At 35.8% G+C, this 21,687-nt stretch overlaps 1 protein-coding gene across 5 annotated transcripts in view; it reads left to right on the top strand.

The window, feature by feature from the left end:
• GOLGA4 (golgin A4) overlaps positions 1-21,687 on the top strand; it is a 121,515-nt gene that overhangs the window by 62,143 nt on the left and 37,685 nt on the right. For all 5 annotated transcript variants that reach the window (XM_047770164.1, XM_047770165.1, XM_047770166.1 and 2 more), the window contains 4 exons: positions 9,333-9,511; positions 11,900-12,028; positions 15,398-15,553; positions 17,182-21,425. In XM_047770164.1, coding sequence (XP_047626120.1) covers positions 9,333-9,511; positions 11,900-12,028; positions 15,398-15,553; positions 17,182-21,425 — 4,708 coding nt within the window. The remainder of the gene's footprint in view (positions 1-9,332; positions 9,512-11,899; positions 12,029-15,397; positions 15,554-17,181; positions 21,426-21,687) is intronic.

Raw genomic sequence — 21,687 nt, forward strand, 5'->3', positions numbered from 1 at the left:
TAATTCATATGTAGGATAAAAATTTTCCAGATGGCTGTTCCATTCCACTCTTTGATAGTACAGCCTTGCTTTTCTTGCTTCTGTAAAACACAGATATATTTTGTCTTTATTTAATTAATTGAGGTAGAGTTTATGTACAATATTATGTAAGTTTCAGGTGTACAGCATAGTGATTCACAATTTCTAAAGGTTGTACTCCATTTATAGTTATTATAAAATACTGGCTGTGTTCCCTGTGCTGTACAATATATCCTTGTAGCTTATATATTTTATACACAGTAGTTTTTACTTCTTTTTTTTTGTTTTTTGTTTTTTTTTGTCTTTTTGCCTTTTTTGGAACCACACCCACGGCATATGGAGGTTCCCAGGCGAGGGGTCTAATCGGAGCTGTAGCCATTGGCCTACACCAGAGCCACAGCAATGCAGGATCCAAGCTGTGTCTTCGACCTACACCACAGCTCACGGCAACGCTGGATCCTTAACCCACTGAGCAAGGCCAGGGATCGAACCTGCAACCTCATTGTTCCTAGTCGGATTCATTAACCACTGAGCCACGACGGGAACTCCAGTAGTTTTTACTTCTTATGTATTTTATATTTAAATGTGATTTTCATAAAACTATGTTTTTGTAAATGTTTGATAGCCTGTAAGTTGAGAAACTTAATTGTTCATAGTAGTCAAAATATTTAAAATTAATTAAATACTTAGAAAATTAAGATTTACAGTTATTTAATAGATGCATTCACTTTAGGGAGTCTTTGGATGACAATTATTATTGCTTTTGTAGATATTTTAAAAATTATATTTGTAGTCATAATTATTGAGGGATATGATAGGAAGTTGTAACAGAATGATTCCATATTGAAAATGTTGCCCTTTAAATGTATAATGAAAGTTAGTTTTGTACACCAACTTCATTTTATCTAATGGTTTTAGTTGAACAAAATTATAAAATGGTTCTTTTTTAGTTCAAATATAAAATACATATGCCAATTTACAGAAAAGTCCTAGTTTAGAACTATAGAAGTAAGAAAAGTTCTTTTAAAGGAGGTAGTATTTCCATAAATAGTTTGTGAACATCACATAGCTTTTGGAGAATTTAGTCGCTCCGTTAAACATTTGTCTTTTTCTTTCTCACATTTAAAATTCAAAGGCTAAATGCATAAGAGCTGGCCATGTGAAGGGAATACGAACATCATTAAAGTTTGTGGTTAAGGTTTTTCGAAGTAAATATGTCTATTTATATAATTACCAAAGAATCTGAACTCTTCCTAATGCATTTTTTGACTATAAAAAATTTAACTCTATCTTAAGCAGTTCTTGACATGGGTGTTAGGAGAGAAATAACTGATTTTGGGGCTCACTTATTCTAGAGGTTAGAATACATTCTTCACTACTTTTCTTGGGAAACAGTCTATTGTACTGCTTCTAATTTTTTCTAGATGAACTGTGATGCTTCCCATATTTTGAAGGACAAAGAAAATCTGAATGTCTCTGATTTTAAAAAGAATAGTACTATCATAAAATACTAAGACTAAGTAAATATGGTGACACGAGCGTTCTGTATTAGCCTGTATTACCTATTCTACTTTACAGTTGAACTATTGGGCATGTTTTTTGAAGTATGATATGATAGCACTTTTATTAAAATGATTTATTTCAGTGGATAAAAAGCCAAAAATAAATATATTTGTTACAAGCACTTTACTACATCTATTGATAGTATTCCTTTCTAGGTGTTACTTAAAAACAGATGGTTAGGAGTTCCCATCGTGGCTCAGCGGAAACGAATCTGACTAGCATCCATGAGGATGCAGGTTTGACCCCTGGCCTTATTCAGTGGGTTAAGGATCCAGCGTTGTTGTGAGCTGTGGTGTAGGTTGCGGACGTGGTTTGGATCCCATGTTGCTGTGACTGTGGTGTAGGCCAGCAGCTACAGCTCTGATTGACCCCTAGCCTGAGAACCTGCATGTGCCACAGTTGCGGCCCTAAAAAGACAAAAATAAAATAAAATAAAATAAAATAAAATAAATACATGCATACATACATACATACAGATGGTCATATCTTCAAGTAACCAGATTTTAAATTTGGGGAATTCTGATGGTTCAGCTTAAGTATGTAATGGTGTGTTTTAGGTGCTAGGTATTATTACTCATTGTGTAGAATCTCTCTCTTCAGGGTTGTACCAGTGCAGAATGTTAGTGTTACTAAGGTTCACACTGAGTTTTTGTGTGCATGTATGTGTATGTTTTAACTAGAATATGAGATAGATCAACTGGCTAATTATTAATGTAGTATATTACAAAAAATTAGAAAATAGAAAAAATGAAAGCATATCACTCTTATTTCAGTACACTTCCATTTAGCCTTTTCTCAATCCTTATGTTGTTGTAATCATAATGGTATCTATAATTTTGTGTGCTCCTTTTTTTCTTTATGTAGCATTGTATTAGGAGTACTTTTACATATTGCTAAAGTACTAACATATTTTAGTGGCTTTGTCAGAATGCATGTACATCATTAACCATCTCCCTATTGATCAACATGTAGATTATTTTTTTTCAGTATTATGAATAATACCATTAACAACCTTGTAATACAGCTTATTTTTGATTTTTTTTTTCCCCCTTAGGATAAATATAGCCATTACAAAAGAGAACCCACATTATATACTAATACCCCCCACTCTACCCCATTAAAACGTTCTTTTCTACAGTTAGGCAAAATGAATAAAATATTCTGCCTAGAAAAGTTTCTAGAGTATACTAACTTTCATAAATCCTGTTACCCTTTCATGAACCTTCCCTGTCTTTGCTGAAGTTGTGTGTTTTAAATGATTGGCTGCATTTTAAAATGTAGATTAACTCATAACATTCTTTGCTTTTTTTAATTGTCATGTCGTGTTTATGCAGGAAACAAGTTTTTATTCATTTGTATAGTATAGGCCTGATTTACCAAAGGCATTCAGTAGAACATATGTATTTGAAGGACCCTTTAAAATAAGAGTTTATATGTATTTATATAATGTGTAAGATTTATGCATACTTACATAACAAAAATCACACAAGTAAGTGCTTTGTTAGTTACCAATAATTTATGTAATAAATAGTGTTTTCTTGGAGTCTTAAGTCTCACAAAACATCTTATTTTTGTGTATCCACACATGCCAATAAGTGAATCATGGTGCCTTTCCCAAGCCTTGTATGAACAGGACTGGGGTAAGGGCTATTTTTTCTTCTTAACATGGGTACTTAGAATAAGCTTTACAAAGAAAATTCCATGTTTCTCAGGCAAAAAAGTATGAATTGAAGTAGAATTTAAGTATGCCATGTTAGGTAAGGAATGTGTATACATTTGACACTGAATGAACATCTGATGGGAAAATTTATTACCTTAAGTGGAATTAGATTTTGATTTAATAATCACATATTTGTAAGTGCTTGATACATTTCTATAATAGTAGCTGTGCATCCATATCTATTTTCCTTTTTTTCTTTTTTGGCTACCCCACGGCTTATGAGCTCCAGGCCAGGGATTAGATGGGAGCCGCAGTTGTGACCTGCTCCACAGGTGTGGCAACACTACATCATTTACCTACTTGCCAGGTCAGGGATCAAACCTTCATCCCAGTGCTCCAGAGACACTGCTGATCCTTTTGTGCCACAGCAGGAACTGCTCATCCATATCTTTAGAAAGTCATCATCACCCTCTATTTATTTATGTCCCTGGCAATGTCTCTGTTACTGGACAGCATCAGCAGTTAGAAGGACACATCTCTTTGCTGCAGACTCATATTTTCAGTATAATTAAATTTATTTAGCTTTAGCCTAATTTTCAAGATCAGCCTGATGTTTTCGAAGTATTTGATAAATAAATTTACATGATTAAATGAAAATTTAGATGGATCCATAAAAATCTTAAATGTCAAAGTGTAGTTAATTCTTAGAGTGACTCTCGTTTTATATTTTGGGAAGTGGCTTGAAAGATAGATTTCCATTGCTACTGTGACATTTATTAAATTTCTGAAGGCCGTGACCTATAAGTATTGCACTACTGGTTTATGCCACTGGGTGGTGGTATGGTGGTATTATTTTATTTTCATTTATATAATCTTTAGATCAGTGGTTTTCAAACTTTTAATCACAGGGACCTCCTTATACTCTTAAAGCTTACTGAGTTTTTGTTTATGTGGTTGTATGGATTGATACTTATTATATTAGAAATTAAAGCTAAACCATTCAAAAAATTGTTTAGTTCATTTAAAAATAACAATTATAGGAGTTCCCATTGTGGCTCAGCAGGTTAAGAACCTGACAGTGTCCAAGAGGATGCAAGTTCGATCCCTGGTTTTACTCAGGATGTTAAGGATCTGGAGTTGCCACAAGCTGCAGTGTAGGTCACAGATGTGGCTTGGATCTGGTGTTGCTGTGGCTGAGGCGTAGGCTGGCAGTTGCAGCTCTGATTCAACCCCTACCCTAGGAACTTCCTTATGCTGCAGGTGTAACCCTAAGAAGAAAACAATAAAATAACAATTATATACCTGTTACTTATAAGTATAAATACTTTTATGAAAATTACCTGTATTTCCCAAAACACAATTTAGTGTGAAGAGTGACCTTGTTTTACATTTTTGCTTGTCTTATTGTTTGGCTTAATAGAAGGTTTCTGGCTTTTCATGCCTGTTTGTACATGGTCTGTTATGATAGTTACTTTGGTTGAAATATATGAAGAAAATCTGCCCTCATGCAGATAGGTATTTAAAAACAAGAGGACCTCATAGACCCTCAGAAAGAAAGGGTCTCAGGACCCTAAGATTTTTAGACCACACTTTGAAAACTGGTGCTCTAGATTTTTGCTTTCATTCATAAAAGAGCCTTGATGATTGACTGGGAATTCTGATAAATAAAATTCCTTTGGTTGTTTTTTTTCCTGTTAATTTGCATTTTATTCATTTTGTAGTACTACCTGTGGGTTTTTTTTTTTTTTTTTGGTTTTATACCATATGCATTTTAGCAGCTTTTTGCTGAGATAAAGAAATAGGCACCAGCTTTCTTAATTTATTCTGGATGTTGTTAATCAGCTCCTTAGTTAATCCAGAGGTTGACAGCCTTTCCATATTTCTGCCTCTTTTCTTATTCCCTTCAGGGGGAGCAGAGTGGGTCTTGTTATTTTTATAGTAAAGTGTCCTCCGGGACAGCACAACAAAACAGTAATGCTGCCTGGAATCTCAGAATTCTGGCATTTGTTATTATGATCGGTTAGGAGGTTTGGATGAGGAGGGAGAAAGGTAGTGATGCAGCAAAAGCAGATGCCACATTTCTTCCCTGCTTAGCCAGAGGATGAATTCTTTTATATCCCTACCCCGCTCCACCCTCCCCTTGCTTCTTCAGCAGTCTTTTTGTGAAATATTTTCTTTCCATCAACCAATGCCTAGCATATGCCTGGCAGATGACAAACATCTAATAAATACATGCTGAATGAATGGTTGGATTTTTGAGCTGTAGATCGCCAACCTTTCTCCTGTAACTCTTATGGTGAGCATGTGTCCATTTTTATAATTCCTGTGGATTTGAGCAAACCTTGAACCTTGACTGAAGGGGGAAGTGAGGAGCTAGCAATAAAAGAACTGCACTTTGTTTTTCTTAACTGATAGAGGACTGTTCTTAAGGTATATTAAATTTTTCCTAGAAATATTTCAAAGTGTTTTTGTTTTTTTGAAACAAAAATTGCCTGAGATACATTGAATTTTGCTTTGGAAGAACACAATGTGTTCTTGCAACATTTGGCGGCAGTTTGTGCTTAGCCTTCTTGTTGACGTGTGCTGTGACCATGGTTTCCCTGTGCACTCTTGCATGTTGGCAGAAGACTTGTCAGCCGGGGCTGATGCACGCTTTCTTTCTCCCCACTCACTTACCCTTTGTTGGTAATTGGAAGATGATTTATGCAGACATTCGGAACATACTTCTATAGTACTCACATTAAAATCCTAGCAGAGTTTCATTTTGGTAAGAGAGGGGAATTCACTTTTAGACTATTACAGTCTTTGGACACCACTTTACTGTATCTGGTGATTGCAGGATCAGAAGGTGAGATGTTTCTGCTTAGAAAGTAAACTCTCAGTATATCCTCCTTCTACATTGAAATGGGCCTCATTGTTGGAGGCAGACTTCCTGTAAGGAAGTGGCTTCAGGTATGGTACAGTGTAGAGTGGGTTTGAAATAAGTTTTCTCTAAGTGGATATGGATATAGAAATGTGTCTTACTGCCTTTTTTCATTTTATTTTTTGCAAGTACTTAACTTTTCATAAAATGGCATGGAGTAGAAAGCAGTGAGATTTTGTGTCTGTCAGAGGTATAACATGCTGCATTTTGTTGAGAGTTAAATGCCATCAGTAATTGATTGGTTCAGATATCCTTGTCTAGTAAGATATATTACTGCTCAGCTGAGCTTGAACAATGTCAGCATTTTTAGTTTTAAAAAATAGTGCACGGTAAGATTGTTCTTTAAATGCTGTATATTCAAGTTGATTTATCATTTAAGGGAAAAGCTTGGATGACTCAGTTCTTGAATCTGAATGAGGATGTTGAATTAAGAGTCTCAAAGATGTCATTTTAGGTATAAAATTATATGGTTCTCTGACAAGGTGGCAGAAGTAGGAAGAAAGGATTAAATTTTGATGAAAAGAACTGTGAAACCAGTTCTACCTTAATCATTGTGTGATAGATACTCAAGTGACTTAAGAAAGCTATTTCAGTGGATTAAACACTAAAATTAGAATATAATAAAGGGGATTATACTAAAATTTACTGAGTATGGTTAGAAAACTTAGTCATTGGAAAATTATATCTAAATAGGAACCTCGTGGCATAGATTTTTCTTATTGTTTGAGAAAGTAAGAGCACTATGTCTTTTTGTACTGGATTGGATTGTGGAATTTAAAAAATGAAAACAAAAGAAAATTCACTTGGTATTGATTCTGTATAGCTTAGTTTTATTTTACTTCATTGACAAAAGTTTTTCATTTACAATTCTGTCCTGCTGGAAGAATATCAAAACTGTCTTCAGGTTCTCCAGAGTCTGGTTTAAGATATTTCTGTGAAGTGCTTAGAAGTGCTAAAATATAATTTTATACACTGAATCATAGCACTAATGAAAAGATGCTGATGACATCCAACCATTAAAATGTCATTCCTTTTTTCCATTTTTCTCTTGCCCAGATTTAAACCTTCAGCATAGACTAAGAAGTAAGCACTCTGTTACAGAATTACTTTCCCATAATTGACCACTTTACTTGAGTGATTTTTAAGAAACTAGGAAACTAATTTCTTGTTAGTAGCAAGAGATCTTTCTTGATGCTGACACTAGAATTTACAGTAAAAGAATATCTAACTAAAATTAAGACAGCATTTTCCTTTAAATATTTTATTTACTAACATTTATGTTTAAGGATTATCATTTTCATGTTTGCAGGGAAATACAAGTAAACTTAGAGTAAGAATCTTTAAAAATAATTTCAACTAATATGGTTTTGAAATTTAGACCTTATTTGAGCTATGGTTTTATATTTTGGGGCATATAAAATGAATAAATTGGATAGATTTTTTAAATGTCAAATACATGGTTACCAGAGAAGTTTTTGTTTGTTTTTAAATCTTGAGCAGGATTTCCCATTGTGGTTTGGTGGGTTAAAACCTGATGTTGTCTCATTGAGGTTGCCGGTTTGATCTCTGGCCTCGCTCAGTGGGTTAAGGATCTGGTGTTGCTGCAAATTGTGGTGTAGGTTGTAGATGTGGCTCAGATCTGGTGTTGCTGTGGCTCTGTCGTAGGTGTGCAGCTATAGCTGTGATTCCACCCTCACCTGGGAATTTCCATATGCTGCAGGTACAGCTTTAAGAAGAAAAAAAAGAGAAGGGAAAAAAGAAAAGACAATATTGAGCAAAGTAAATTGTGTTTCTCAACTGTTACCAGAATTCAGCTTTCTGTAGCCTTCTTTTGCACAATTTGCCATTAAGAAAATGGTTTAGAACATGTTTGTTTTTAGGTACGCAACCCCTCTGCCCAAACCACTGTCTGTTAAGTCAAATTGTGGTTAATATAGGGGCTTTTTTATGAGATACCATAGGTTGAAGTTCTGTATTTCTTATACCACTGGGAGTGAAAATACTACACATGTTAATGAACTGTCTCCTTTGGATATATGTTTCTTAAAAGATTAAAAACTCATCTTGAAAATTTATGTTTTATTTATAGTCCATTTATAGTCCATGGTAAAGGAAAGTCTAGTGTCTTCTGTGAGGACTAAAGGAAATAGTGTAGGATAATAACAGCAGTAGGATTTTTCACAGGATATTATTATGCCAGTAGAGAGAAAGGGGAAGAGGAGAGAGAGTGAGAATGGGTGTGTGTTTGCACACATACATATATAATGCACACCTGCATATGCAAATACATAACACACACATACATGTATACTCAAATAGACATAAACACATACACACATATATATTTTTGGTGTCAAGTTACCTAGCTGTTGCACCCATCCTATCCGATTTTTTGAGGTTAGGTAAGATGTCCTTGAAGAACTTGATAGTGTAACATCTATCTTAGCCTAGATGATTATTTTTTCAAGGCCTGAATTCTTATTTCACCTAAGAATTCCCTGCTGGCAGTGCTCTTTTAGACACTTAAAAAAAAAAAATTGGTGAAGATTTCTTTCTAGTTAACCACCCTAATTTGAAAGTTCCATAAGTAGTAGGTTTCATTTCAGAATACACTGTTTAAATATGTGATTTAACTAGTAATTTTTTTTAAACCCTGCTTTTATTATATGGTTAAGAGGTTTTTAAAAATAAGAATAGTTAAAGAATATTCTTTTCATTCTTACAACTGTCCTAGTGAGTGTACAATAGTATTACCTAATTACTGATAATAGATAAGAACTGCATTGCAAACAAAAAAGCAATTGTAATTATGTCTTATAGAAATAGGTACAAGTCTTCATTTCTTTGAATTTGCTATCCATTAGGACGCCTGTGGGGGAGAATTGGCAGTCTTAAGTAATTTGATATTTTTTCTAACTTATGAGCTTAAGTTCATAAAAGCAGTCTTTAAGATCTGAATCCAAAACTCAATGACAGATTGGTTTCAGTGGACTGAACATTTCTTGTGGCTTGGTTGAACTACTCAAATATCTCTTGGCTTAAAACAATGGTGAATTTTTTAACCTGTCCTGCTACTGCTGCTCTTAGTTCCCACAACTTGAATGTAAAGCACTTTAGCTCAATGATAGTATTTCTTGAGATACTTGTTTTCTGCTGTTTTCATTATAGCTTTTGAGGAACTTGAGAAAGCCTTGAGTACAGCCCAAAAAACAGAAGAAGCACGGAGAAAAATGAAAGCAGAAATGGATGAACAAATAAAAGCTATTGAAAAAACAAGTGAGGAGGAACGTATCAGACTTCAACAGGAATTAAGTCTCGCGAAACAGGAGGTTGTTGATGTAATGAAAGTAAGAGTAATTCTAGATTCAAATGGACTACAGCAATTTTGAAACTTGGTCTTATGCCTTTCCTACACTGTTTGACAGTAAAGGAGAGTAAATTTTTATTTTACACCTTGAGCATTTCATTATGGTCAGGTTATAGGAAAAAAGCACTTTGATAGAGAAAGTAATGTTATCTTTTAGGATATTCTTCCCAGAGATAGTCTCTGCATGTAATTTCTCTTCTACGTTTAATCTTCTCTTTAATTTTTTTTTTAAACACAAATGTTGGCATGTTATTTACACTGCTCTACATTTTGCTTTCCAGTTAAAAAATCTGTCTTGGAGATTGTTATTTAGTATTGAATTGATAATTACGCCCATTTGTGACTGTTCAGGATTTCACTTTATGAATAGTTCATAATTTAATCAGTCTTCATCTGCAGGATATTTAAGTTTTCTTTTTTTTTTTTATTTTGGCTGCACCCACAGCATGTGGAAGTTCTAGGACCAAGGATCAAACCCTCACCATAGCTATAACCAGAGCCATAGCAGTGACAACACTGGATCCTTCACCCATGAGCCTCCAGGGAACTCCTAGGTTTTTGTTTTTTTATTCTTGGAAATTGTGAATATCCTTATCATATGTGCTCACATGTGTTTCTTTAGAATAGATTCCTAGAAGTGGAATATTACTCCAGCAAACATTGTATGTTTTTTTTAATTTTTTTATTATTTAATGAATTTTAAACATTGCGTATTTTTAATTATTGCATAGTTGCTGCAAGCTTGACGGAGGACAGCTTATACTCATAGGCGATGTATTAGAATATATTCCCCCCCCCAAAGATGATGTTACCTGATTTTATCTTTCAAAACTTAAAAAAATGACATCATTGTAGTTTTAAAATGCATGTCTCTTACCAATATGACAAACAGGTTTCTGTATGTTTGCAAGGAATTTATAGTTTTCCTTTTTCAATTGCCTGATCAAATCCTGTATCTTTTCTTCCTATATCTTTTCTCCTCTTGGGCTGTTGGTCTTTTTCTTATCGATTTGTAGAAGCTTTTTTTTTCTTTTTTAAAATTTATTTATTTTTCCGCTGTACAGCATGGGGGCCAAGGTACACTTACATGTATACATTTTTTTTCCACCCTTTGTTCTGTTGCAGTATGAGTATCTAGACATAGTTCTCAATGCTACTCAGCAGGATCTCATTGTAAATCCATTCCAAGTTGTATCCGATATATAAAGAATTAGCCCTTTGAAGCTAATGAGATGCTTTTATCCAGATAATTTCCTTCATTTTTTAATTTGTTGATTTTGTTGATTTGGTTTGGGGGGTTTTGTTTGGCTTTTGTTTTTGTTTTTTTTTTTTTGGCTACACAGAAAATTTTCTTTTCTTTAGATGCTGTCTGGATTTCTCTTCAGCTTTAAAAAATACCTTCTCAATTGAGATTTTTTAAAAATTGTATTTTTTTTCACCTGACACTTTTATGCTTTCATTTTTTTGTGGTTAAATCTTTGATCCAACCAAAATTTATTTAGTGTGAGAAGTGAGGTAGGGAATCCAACTTAAATTATTTTCCAGATGACTACCAAGTAGCCTTCAAATCATTTCTTTAATAACCCATGTTTTCCCCTCTGATATGCCATACTGCCTTTTATTACGTACTGAATTATTGTGGTGCTACATGTAGGTTTTCTGGATTCTCAGTGCTTATGTTACACTGCTTTGTCTGACCATGTGCTGGTATTACACTAATGCTAGTTTGATAATAAGTTCTAGTTTTAGAATATGTTCTACTATTTGGTAGCCTCTCCTTATTACTCTTGCTTTTCAAGAGATCAGCTATTCTTGCATGTTTGTTTTGTCTGTGGGCCTTCCCCCATTCTGTTGGTAGTTTTATTTGATTATATTACATTTTAAAATTTATTTAGGGCAATTTGACCTTTTTATAAGATTGAGTCTTCCTAGTTGAGAAAAGACAAGACGAATACTTTTTAATAACTAGTAGTACGTGCCCGGAAAGCTTAGCCTAATTGGATTGGTGCAGCCAGGGTCCCTTGACCATGGTGGAGGGCCCTCTCTAAGTGTTCTTGTCCCTCCTGCCATGCCTCCCCATCCTGACTGCTGAGGAACATCTTTGTACAATGTGAAATTGGAGCTTCAAACCCATAGGACTGACTATTATAGCAGCAGCTCTCCTTGTCTTAAAATGATGAGCAACATTTTACTGGTTTTTCTTTTAACTGTCAAGAGTTCAGTAACTTTTGATTAATGTGGGACATATGTTCTGATTTTTCCTTGTAAGAAGCTATTAGCTTGATGATTTAGCTGTAATAAAGAATTAGTTGTAGAGTTACATACTTTATTCTGGGTGTTTCATTTTAATTATCTGGCTGATTTTCAGAAATCCTCAGAACAAATTACCAAATTACAGAAACGTCATGAAGAGGACCTGGCCAGCAAAGACCAGGAACTGGCTGAGAAGTTTCAGGCCCAAGAAAGGGAATTTCAGGAGCAAATGAGAGTAGCCCTTGTGAGTACCTGTTTTGTTTTTGCTATAGGTAAAAACATTACCACACTATAAAGTTGTCATCTCCTCACACCTCCTCCCAGCTGAAGGTCAGACTACTGGCAGCCTTGACCATTGAGTATGCCAAGAGGATTGGCTGTAGTCAGGAATGAGGCTGTCAGAGTTTGTTAATTTAGAATTGTCTGAAAATTAAATTTTCTAATCTTATAAGCTTTCATTAATCAGTTTGTATATCATTCCTCTCACCCTGGCTATAGGCTGTGATTACAGAGAAGTAAAAGGATAGATAGATTAATTGGAGCACTGAACCAGTGACTGCATAACTTAGGAAGAATGTCTAAAAACTCACCAGACTGAATGTATCAGAGTTTAAGGCTCAGAAAATTTGCCTGAATGCATTTTAAAGAATAAAGAATGAAAATGACCAAGTAGTTTTCATTTTCAGTAGAATAATTTCAGTAATTTTTAATCCATATGCTGTTTAAAAAAAATAAAATTAAAAACTGATTGAAGGATGTTCCCACTGTGGCATGGTGGGTTAAAGATTTGGCATTATCTCTACAGCAGCTTGGGTCACTGCTGAGGCACAGGTTTAGTCCCCAGCCGGGGAACTTCCATATGCCATGGTGCGGCCGAAAAAGAAAAAACAAAAACAAACAAAAAGCTGACTGAACTGATTAAAACAGTAATTACAAAAGCAAAGATAAGGAAGATATGTTGGAATAGTACAATTTCAAAGTTTAAACAAAAAATACCTTTTCTTGAATTATGAAAAACCTTTTATATGTTATTTTAAGAAGTGTTAATGCTGAAAATGTAGTTTATTATTTTTATATGAAATTATAACCTGTAAGGTAATATGTATAATTAAAAAATACTTTCATGGGCTTATCAGACACAACTTAGAATAGATTTACAAGGAGATCCTGCTGAATAGCATTGAGAACTTTGTCTAGATACTCATGTTGCAACAGAAGAAAGGGTGGGGGAAAAAATGTAATTGTAATGTATACATGTAAGGATAACCTGACCCCCTTGCTGTACAGTGGGAAAATTAAAAAAAAAAAAAAACTTTCAGTGTGAAAAAATGAGGAATAGTTGGTTTTGTTTTGTTTTTTTTTTCTTTTTAGGGCTGCTCCTGTGGCACATAGAAGTTCCCAGGTGAGGGGTCTGATCAGAGCTGTAGCTGCTGGCCTATGCCACAGCCAAAGCCATAGCAACTTGGGATCCAAGCCGTGTCTGCAACCTATATCATAGCTCACGGCAACGCTGGATCCTCCTAAGGGAGGCCAGGGATCCAACCTGCGTCCTCATGGATACTAGTCAGGTTTGTTACCACTGAGCCACGATGGAAACTCTTGAGGAATAGTTTTTATAATTTCATTATTATTATTACTATTATTATTATTATGTTTTGCTTTTTAGGCCTGCACCTGCAGCATATGGAAGTTCCCAGGCTAGGGGTTGAATTGGAGTTGCAGCTGCCAGCCCATGCCACAGCCATAGCAACACAGGATTTGAGCCATGTCTGCAACCTACACCATAGCTCATGGCAACCCCAGATTCTTAACACACTGACCGAGACCAGGGATTAAACGCACATCCTCATGGATATTTGTTGCATTCTTTTTGCTGAGCCACAATGGCTACTCCCAATTTTTATAATTTTAATTTCCTTGCCTTTACACATTTTTTTTTTTCACTGTATCGGATCTGGGGCTCTTAGAATTTACAGCCTCAGGGATCCTTGAACTGAGTCAGGGAGTTCTCTCATCTTTGTGGAGCTAATAGGCACATGGATTGCAGTGCTGTTGGCTGAGGTTAGTTGCCTGCCCCCCCCCCCTTTTTTTAATGATTTTTATTTTTTCCATTATAGTCGGTTTATAGTGTTCTCTCAATTTCTATTGTACAGCAAAGTGATGATCCAGTCATATATATAATTTTTTTCCCTCAAATTATCCTCTATCATGTTCCATCACAAGTCAGGAATAATTTAAAGTAGTTTATAAGACTGCTTAAAAACTATAACAGGACAGCATAAACTTAAAATAGGGGCAAGGAAATTAGGGAACAATGATGGACCCTAAGGACATAAACGAAGCTGGGAATGATGCTAAAAATACCTGTCGTAAAGACCTGCTATGCGATTTCATGGTGGAGTAATTGGCCTTTGGAGATACTGAGCCTTGAACATTGGCCTTGTTTATACTGTATTTTGGAAACTGAGATATTTGGACATATTCTGAGTAGTGAGCACAGGATCTAGACACATATGGAGCACACGTATGTGCCATACACTTGCCCTCTTCCACTCCCCATTCTACCTGGTTTCTCAAAGAAGTGAGCTTGGATTTGAAGTCAGAATTCAACAAGCTATTACAATCTCCTCTTTTGTAGATTTAAAATGTAGTTTACATTTAACAATGTAATATGTTTAAACTGGTATTTAAAATAAAAACTAGTATGTTCTTATCAGTCTACAATGTTGTACAAAATCTTTCCTGAAAGCAGTAGCTTTACCAGAGTGTAATGGACTGAAAATATTGCTGTTGGCAGCATGAAATATGCTAAAATATGTTGTTGGCAGCATGAACCCTGAGCATAGGTATAGATAAGTATACTTAACTGGAGTCCAAAGCTGCAAAATGTGAAAAGTGCTCTCTAGAGCTTTTCTTTTCAAAACAGTAAACACTTTTAATATGAATGTTGATATATACTAAGGATAATCAAAGACAGCTTTTCAGGATTGATGGGCCTAGATCATCTGAAGAGTTACGGAGGTTTTATAGATGTTTCCTTGATCTAATCTATATAGTCACATGTAGTCTTCTGATTTTGATTTGCTTTTCCATGTGGGGCTCCTTATTAGAATGAGGTGTTTCTCACAAATTATATAAGTTTACAATCTCATTTCTCAGTCTATGGTTGAAATATCAAACTCTGGAGTGCAGAAGAGGTAGTAACAATTGTATGACCATACACATTTAGTGATACTTTGTAAGACATTTTAAGTAGTGAAAAAAATTGGAGTTCCCTGGTGGCCTAGAGGTTAAAGATCCAGTGTTGTCACTGCTGTGGCATGGGTTCAGTCCCTGGCTCCAGAACTTCTCCATGCCGTGGGTGTAGCCAAATAAAAAATATAGTAGGGTTACTGGAACAAAATTTTTCATATCAATTGTAATTGTGACAAAGATTAGCTAGATCATCCCTCACTGCTGCAGATGAGAGTGTGGGAAGAGAAAGGTCATGATTCTGCCTAAATCTCAGGACTGGTGTACAGATCAAATGAAGTGAATGACTCCTATGGAAGTGATTTGAGAATATTGAAGAATCTACATGAGTCTAAGGTCCTCTTAATTGTTTTTGGCACAGGAAAAAAGTCAGTCAGAATATTTGAAGATCACTCAAGAAAAAGAACAGCAAGAATCTCTGGCCCTGGAAGAGTTAGAATTGCAGAAAAAAGCCATCCTCACAGAGAGTGAAAATAAACTTCGGGACCTTCAACAAGAAGCAGAGACTTACAGAACTGTGAGTTTAAAAACTAGTCAGGTTCTAGAGCTGTGGAATTACTTGTGTACAAGAACTATTGTTATGTTTCTGTTAGTATAAAGTTGTAGAGAGGCTTCTGATTTAGATTTACATATATGTGCACTCCATTTTCAGATAGTAAGAGCTTTTCATGGGAGTGGTTTTGGTGTTGACTGCACAGTGCTTCTGACTCTGCCTTTCATTTGCTATTATTTCTGTCAGCCACCCTCTCTGATTCTCTGTACTCAAGGCTGTGCATCGTCTTTGCTCCACTGCTGCTCACCTTTCATTTTTAGGAAGTGTCCTCACTTTGTAGACTGCACTTGCCATAACACCTTCTGGCCTGTTCAGCTTCATCTCATTCCATGTCTGAGCATAATTCATTCTCCATTTATATTACAGTTTAGTCACCTCATTGCTCTGCTTTTACACTTAACTTTCCCCAGTTTTCCCATTTTAAAAAATGGCCCCATAATGAGCACGTGTCTCAGTGTGCACAATTTTAAGGCCCTCTGGCCTTCCCCTTAACGGCATATGAAATGTTTGAATTATTTTGAATAAACTGACTGATGTTATTAGACTTTTTAGCCTTTTTGCTCTGATTTGGACAGTGAAACAGTCACACTTCTCTCCATATTTCTAAACTGTGTTTTATTTTCCCATTTCCAACATTTATGTAAGGCAGCATAGTAGAGGGGATTGGGTCCTCAGAAGGCCTGAATTTCCATACCTGTCACATGGAGAGATTGAAGTTGGTAATTTTTTTTTTTTTTTTTGACTTTTCTAGGACCGCTTCCACAGCATATGGAGGTTCCCAGGCTAGGGGTCTAATCGGAGCTGTTGCTGCTGGCCTACGCCATGGCCACAGCAAAGTGGAATCTGAGCTGCGTCTGCGACCCACACCACAGCTCACAGCAGTGCCAGATCCTTTACCCACTGAGCAAGGCCAGGGATCAAACCCACAACCTCATGGTTCCTAGTCGTATTCGTTAACCACTGTGCCACGACAGGAACTCCTGAATTTGGTAATTTCTTAAGAACTTTCCAGCTCTGAATTTCCTTTGCTCTTTCTTACTTAGCTCTTTTTCTTTCAATCAAGATTGATATTTTCATGAGATAATAATTTTACTATTGCTTTTTGTAAATTACTTTGGTAAAATTGTATGAACTCCTTCTTTTGGAAAAAATCTAAATAATTTTCTGGGTAAAAGCCAGATACGTTGCTTTTTTTCCAAAATTTAGTTATGAAAGTAAAAGAATACTATTGTAGGCCTTTTAAAAAACAGGCCTACAACTGTTCTACCAACAGTTATTATTATCTACTTTATGATTTATTTATTTTTCAGTATTTATTCCGAGGATTTTGAAAATATAGATAGTTGAAATAGTTACCCAGGTAGTTGGGAAGAATCTGGAATCGTGAGTTGTGTAAAAAAATAGAATCTTTTCTTTATTACATCGTTCCTTTAGGAATTGAGCACATATTCTCTTTCCTTTCTAGTGTTTGGTATGATATGTAGAGTTTATCTAAATTTTAATCTTGAAGTAGGTATAGACGTCATTTCATATATATCATTGCTGATAAAGAATATGTACCTTAATAAAAATACATCTGTTTTCATTAACAGAGAATTCTTGAATTAGAAAGTTCTTTGGACAAAAGCTTGCAGGAAAATAAAAATCAATCAGAAGAGTTAGCTATTAATTTGGAAGCTGAAAAAAATAAGCACAATAAAGAAATTACAATCATGGTTGAAAAACACAAGACAGAATTGGAAAACCTGCAGCATCAGCAAGATAACCTTTGGACTGAAAAACTCCAAGTCTTAAAGCAAGAGCATCAGACTGAAATCGAAAAACTTAGAGAAAAGTTTGAGCAGGAAAAAGAAACATTGTTGAAAGACAAAGAGATTCTCTTTCAGGCCCACATTCAAGAGATGAATGAAAAGACTTTAGAAAAGCTTGATGTGAAGCAAACAGAACTGGAGTCATTATCTTCTGAACTGTCAGAAGTATTAAAATCTCGTGACAAGCTGCAAGAGGAACTTTCTGTACTTAAGGATCAGGCAGATAGAGTGAAGCAGGAACTAGAGGCCAAGCTGGATGAACAGAAAAATGATCATCAGCAACAAGTTGACAGTATCATTAAAGAACAAGAGATGTCTATCCAGAGAACTGAGAAGGCATTAAAAGATGAAATTAATCAGCTTGGGCTTCTTCTGAAGGAAAAGGACAAGCATTTGAAAGAGCATCAGGCTCAGGTGGAAAATTTAGAGGCAGATGTTAAAAGGTCTGAAGGGGAGCTCCAGCAGGCATCTGCCAAGCTGGAGCTTTTTCAGTCATTCCAGAGCAGCACACACGAGCAGGCCAAGGCATATGAGGAGCAGTTGGCCCAGTTGCAGCAGAAATTGTTGGATTCAGAAACAGAACGAATTCTTCTTACCAAACAGGTAGATGAAGTTGAAACTCGAAAGAAAGATGTTTGTACTGAGTTAGATACTCATAAGATCCAGGTGCAGGACCTAATGCAACAACTTGAAAAACAGAATAGTGAAATGGAAGAAAGAGTGAAATCTTTAACACAGCGCTATGAGTCCCAACTTAAAGATAATAATGTAGAGCAGGAACAGACAAAGCAACTCTTACTGGAAAAGGAGAACATAATTTTACAAATGAGAGAAGGACAGAGCAAAGAAATTGAAATACTCCAACAGAAATTATCAGCCAAGGAGGACAGTGTCCGTGTTTTGCAAGAAGAGTATGAAACCAAATTTAGAAACCAAGAAAAAAAGATGGAAAAAGTTAAGCAGAAAGCAAAGGAGATGCAAGAAACATTAAAGAAGAAACTGTTGGATCAGGAAGCCAAACTTAAAAAAGAGCTTGAAAATACTGCTCTGGAGCTTAGTCAGAAAGAAAAACAGTTCAATGCCAAAATTTTGGAAATGGCGCAGGCTAACTCAGCTGGAATCAATGATGCAGTGTCAAGACTGGAAACAAACCAAAAGGAGCAAATAGAAAGTCTTACTGAGGTACATAGGCGAGAACTCAATGATGTCATATCAGTCTGGGAAAGGAATCTTAATCAGCAAGCTGAGGAACTTCAGGAAAAACATGAAATCCAGCTACAGGAAAGAGAACAAGAGATAGCAGAACTGAAGCAAAAGATCCTTGTGTTTGGGTGTGAAAAAGAAGAGATGAGCAAGGAAATGGCATGGCTGAGGGAAGAAGGTGTGAAAAGGGACACAGTGTTAAAGGAATTACAGGAGCAGTTAGACCAGAAGGCTACTCACATGGATTCTCTCTCACAAAATGAAACTAACCTGAAAGCCAAACTTGAAAAGCTGGAGGTTGACTTGAATCACTCACTGAAGGAAAATACTTTTCTTCAAGAGCGTGTAGTTGAACTGAAGACCCTGGCAGAAAAAGAGAAGCTTAAGATTTCTGAGTTGACGGAGAAGCTAAAAACCACGGATGAGGAATTCCAGAGTTTGAAAGCTTTACATGACAGAAGTAAGAAAAGCCTCGAAGACAGAAGCTTGGAGTTTAAGAAACTGTCTGAGGAGCTAGCACTTCAGCTGGACATATATTCTAAGAAAACTGAAGCCTTATTGCAAGCTAAAACAAAAGAGCTCATCAACATTAGTAGTAGTAAAATTAATGCCATTCTCTCTAGAATCTCCCATTGTCAGCACCACACAACTAAAGTCAAAGAGGCACTATTGAGTAAAACTTGCAAAGTTTCTGAATTAGAAATACAGCTAAGACAGCTAACAGAAGAGCAAAACACACTAAACAGTTCTTTTCAACACGCTACACATCAGTTGGAAGAAAAAGAAAGCCAGATTAAGAGCATGAAGGCTGATATTGAAGGTCTTGTAACAGAAAAAGAAGCCTTACAGAAGGAAGGAGGCAATCAGCAACAGGCCGCCTCTGAAAAGGAGTCTTGTATCACACAGTTGAAGAAGGAGTTATCTGAAAACATCAATGCTGTTACATTGATGAAAGAAGAGCTTAAAGAAAAAAAAGCTGAGATCAGCAACCTTAGTAAACAACTAACTGATTTGAATGCTCAACTTCAGAATAGTGTCAGCCTACCTGAAAAAGAAGCAGCCATTTCATCACTAAGTAAGCAGTATGATGAGGCACAACGGGAATTGCTAGATCAGGTGCAAGATTTATCTTTGAAAGTTGAAACTCTGAGTAAAGAGAAAACTTCTGCTCTTGAACAGGTAGATCATTTGTCCAACAAGTTCTCAGAATGGAAGAAGAAAGCGCAGTCAAGATTTACACAGTATCAGAATACTAATAAAGAACTGCAGATGCAGCTTGACTTAAAAGCAAAGGAAACCAGTGAAAAGGATGAGCAGATAACTTTATTGAGGGAAGACCTTGATCAGCAAAATAAAAAGTTTGAATATTTAAAGGGTGAAATGGAAGATAAGAAGAACGAGATGGCGAAAAAGGAATGTCATTTAGAGACTGAGTTAAAAACTCAAACAGCAAGAGTTGTGGAATTAGAGGAGCGTGTTACTCAGAAAACAAGTGAAATTGAGTTCTTAAATGAAGTTCTTAAAAATTGTAATCAACAGAAGGATACAGAACAGAAAGAAATGATGCAGAAACTTGAACACATTCAAGAGTTAGTAGAAGAAAAGGACAACAAGGTTAAAGAGGATGAAGAAAAAGTCTTAATACTTGAAAATCAAGCATCTGCCATGAAATCTGAACTTGAATCTATGAAGAAAGAATTGGAACAAGTGAATTCAAGTGTGAAAAGCAAAGCAGAGGAGTTAAAGGCTTTGGAAGATAGACTTGAGTCAGAAAGTGCTGCAAAATTAGCAGAACTGAAGAAAAAAGCTGAACAAAAAATTGCTGCCATCAAGAAGCAGCTGTTATCTCAAATGGAAGAGAAAGAACAGCAGTATAGAAAAGATAGAGAGAGCCAGTTGAGTGAGCTAAACACAAAATTGCAAGAAAGAGAGAGAGAAATTCACATCTTGGAAGAAAAGCTTAAGTCGGCGGGAAGTTCACCACAATCAGAAACATCACTTGTACCCAGATCAGCAGAAAACGTGGCAGCATGTACTGAGAAAGCAGAAACAGATTCCCAAGTCTGCATGCAGAAGATGTGTGAGGAAAAAATCAGTGTTTTACAAAGAAATTTAATCGAAAAGGAAAAGCTGTTGCAGAAGCTTGAGCAGGAAAAAGAAGAGACAGTTTCTTCTCATTCTGAAATGCAGTGCAAATACCAGGAGCTCTTAAAAAAGGTAGAACACTCTGAAGCAAAGCAACATGAGGATCAAGTTATGATAAATTGTCTTCAAGAAGAACTTGAAGAAAAAAACAAGAAATATTCCTTATTAGTATCTCAGCATGTGGTAGAAGAGGGAGGTAAAAATAACATAGGGGCAAAGCAGAACTTGGAATATGGGGTTGATGATGTCCAGAGCACCTTCCCTGAGAAGGACTTGACCTGTCATATCTTGGAGCAAAAGATAAAAGAGCTAGATTCCTGCTTATTGAGAGAGAGAGAAGAACACAGAGTTGAAATCGAAGAGTTGACCTCACAATTTGAAAAATTACAGGCTTTGCAACAACAGATGGATGGAAAAAATAAACCCACAGAAGTTTTGGAAGAAAGCAGTGAAGAAAAGGCCAAATCACATGTAGTCCAATCCGGAGTGCTTGGTAATGTGAAGGCTGAGCACAATGACCTGGAGTTTAAATTAGCAGGGGCTGAGCAGGAAAAGCAGAAGCTGAGCCAGGAGGTTGTTAAACTGCAGAAAGATCTTCGAATGTTGCGGAAGGAGCACCAGCAAGAACTGGATATAATAAAGAAAGAATATGAACAAGAAATGGAAGAGAAGATCAAGTAAGTTTTTTTCAGTATGAGTATTTTTAAGGCAATCCCTCCTTAATGAAGTCCCTCTTTTTTTGTGCCTAATACAGTTATGTTTCATCCATCTGAAGTATTAAACATAAGGCTAATAAATACTATAGAGAAATAAATAGAGTAAGGCAAGAGGCAGAGTTATTCCATGTCCATTTAAGGGGACAAAAACCTTTTCTTGCATATGAGATCATGGTTATTAGGTACATAGATAGCCCAGTAATTATTTTCTTTTTGTTTTGTT

The sequence above is a fragment of the Phacochoerus africanus genome, chromosome 1, assembly GCF_016906955.1.
Source record: "Phacochoerus africanus isolate WHEZ1 chromosome 1, ROS_Pafr_v1, whole genome shotgun sequence".
In the NCBI taxonomy this organism is placed as follows: Eukaryota; Metazoa; Chordata; class Mammalia; order Artiodactyla; family Suidae; genus Phacochoerus; species Phacochoerus africanus.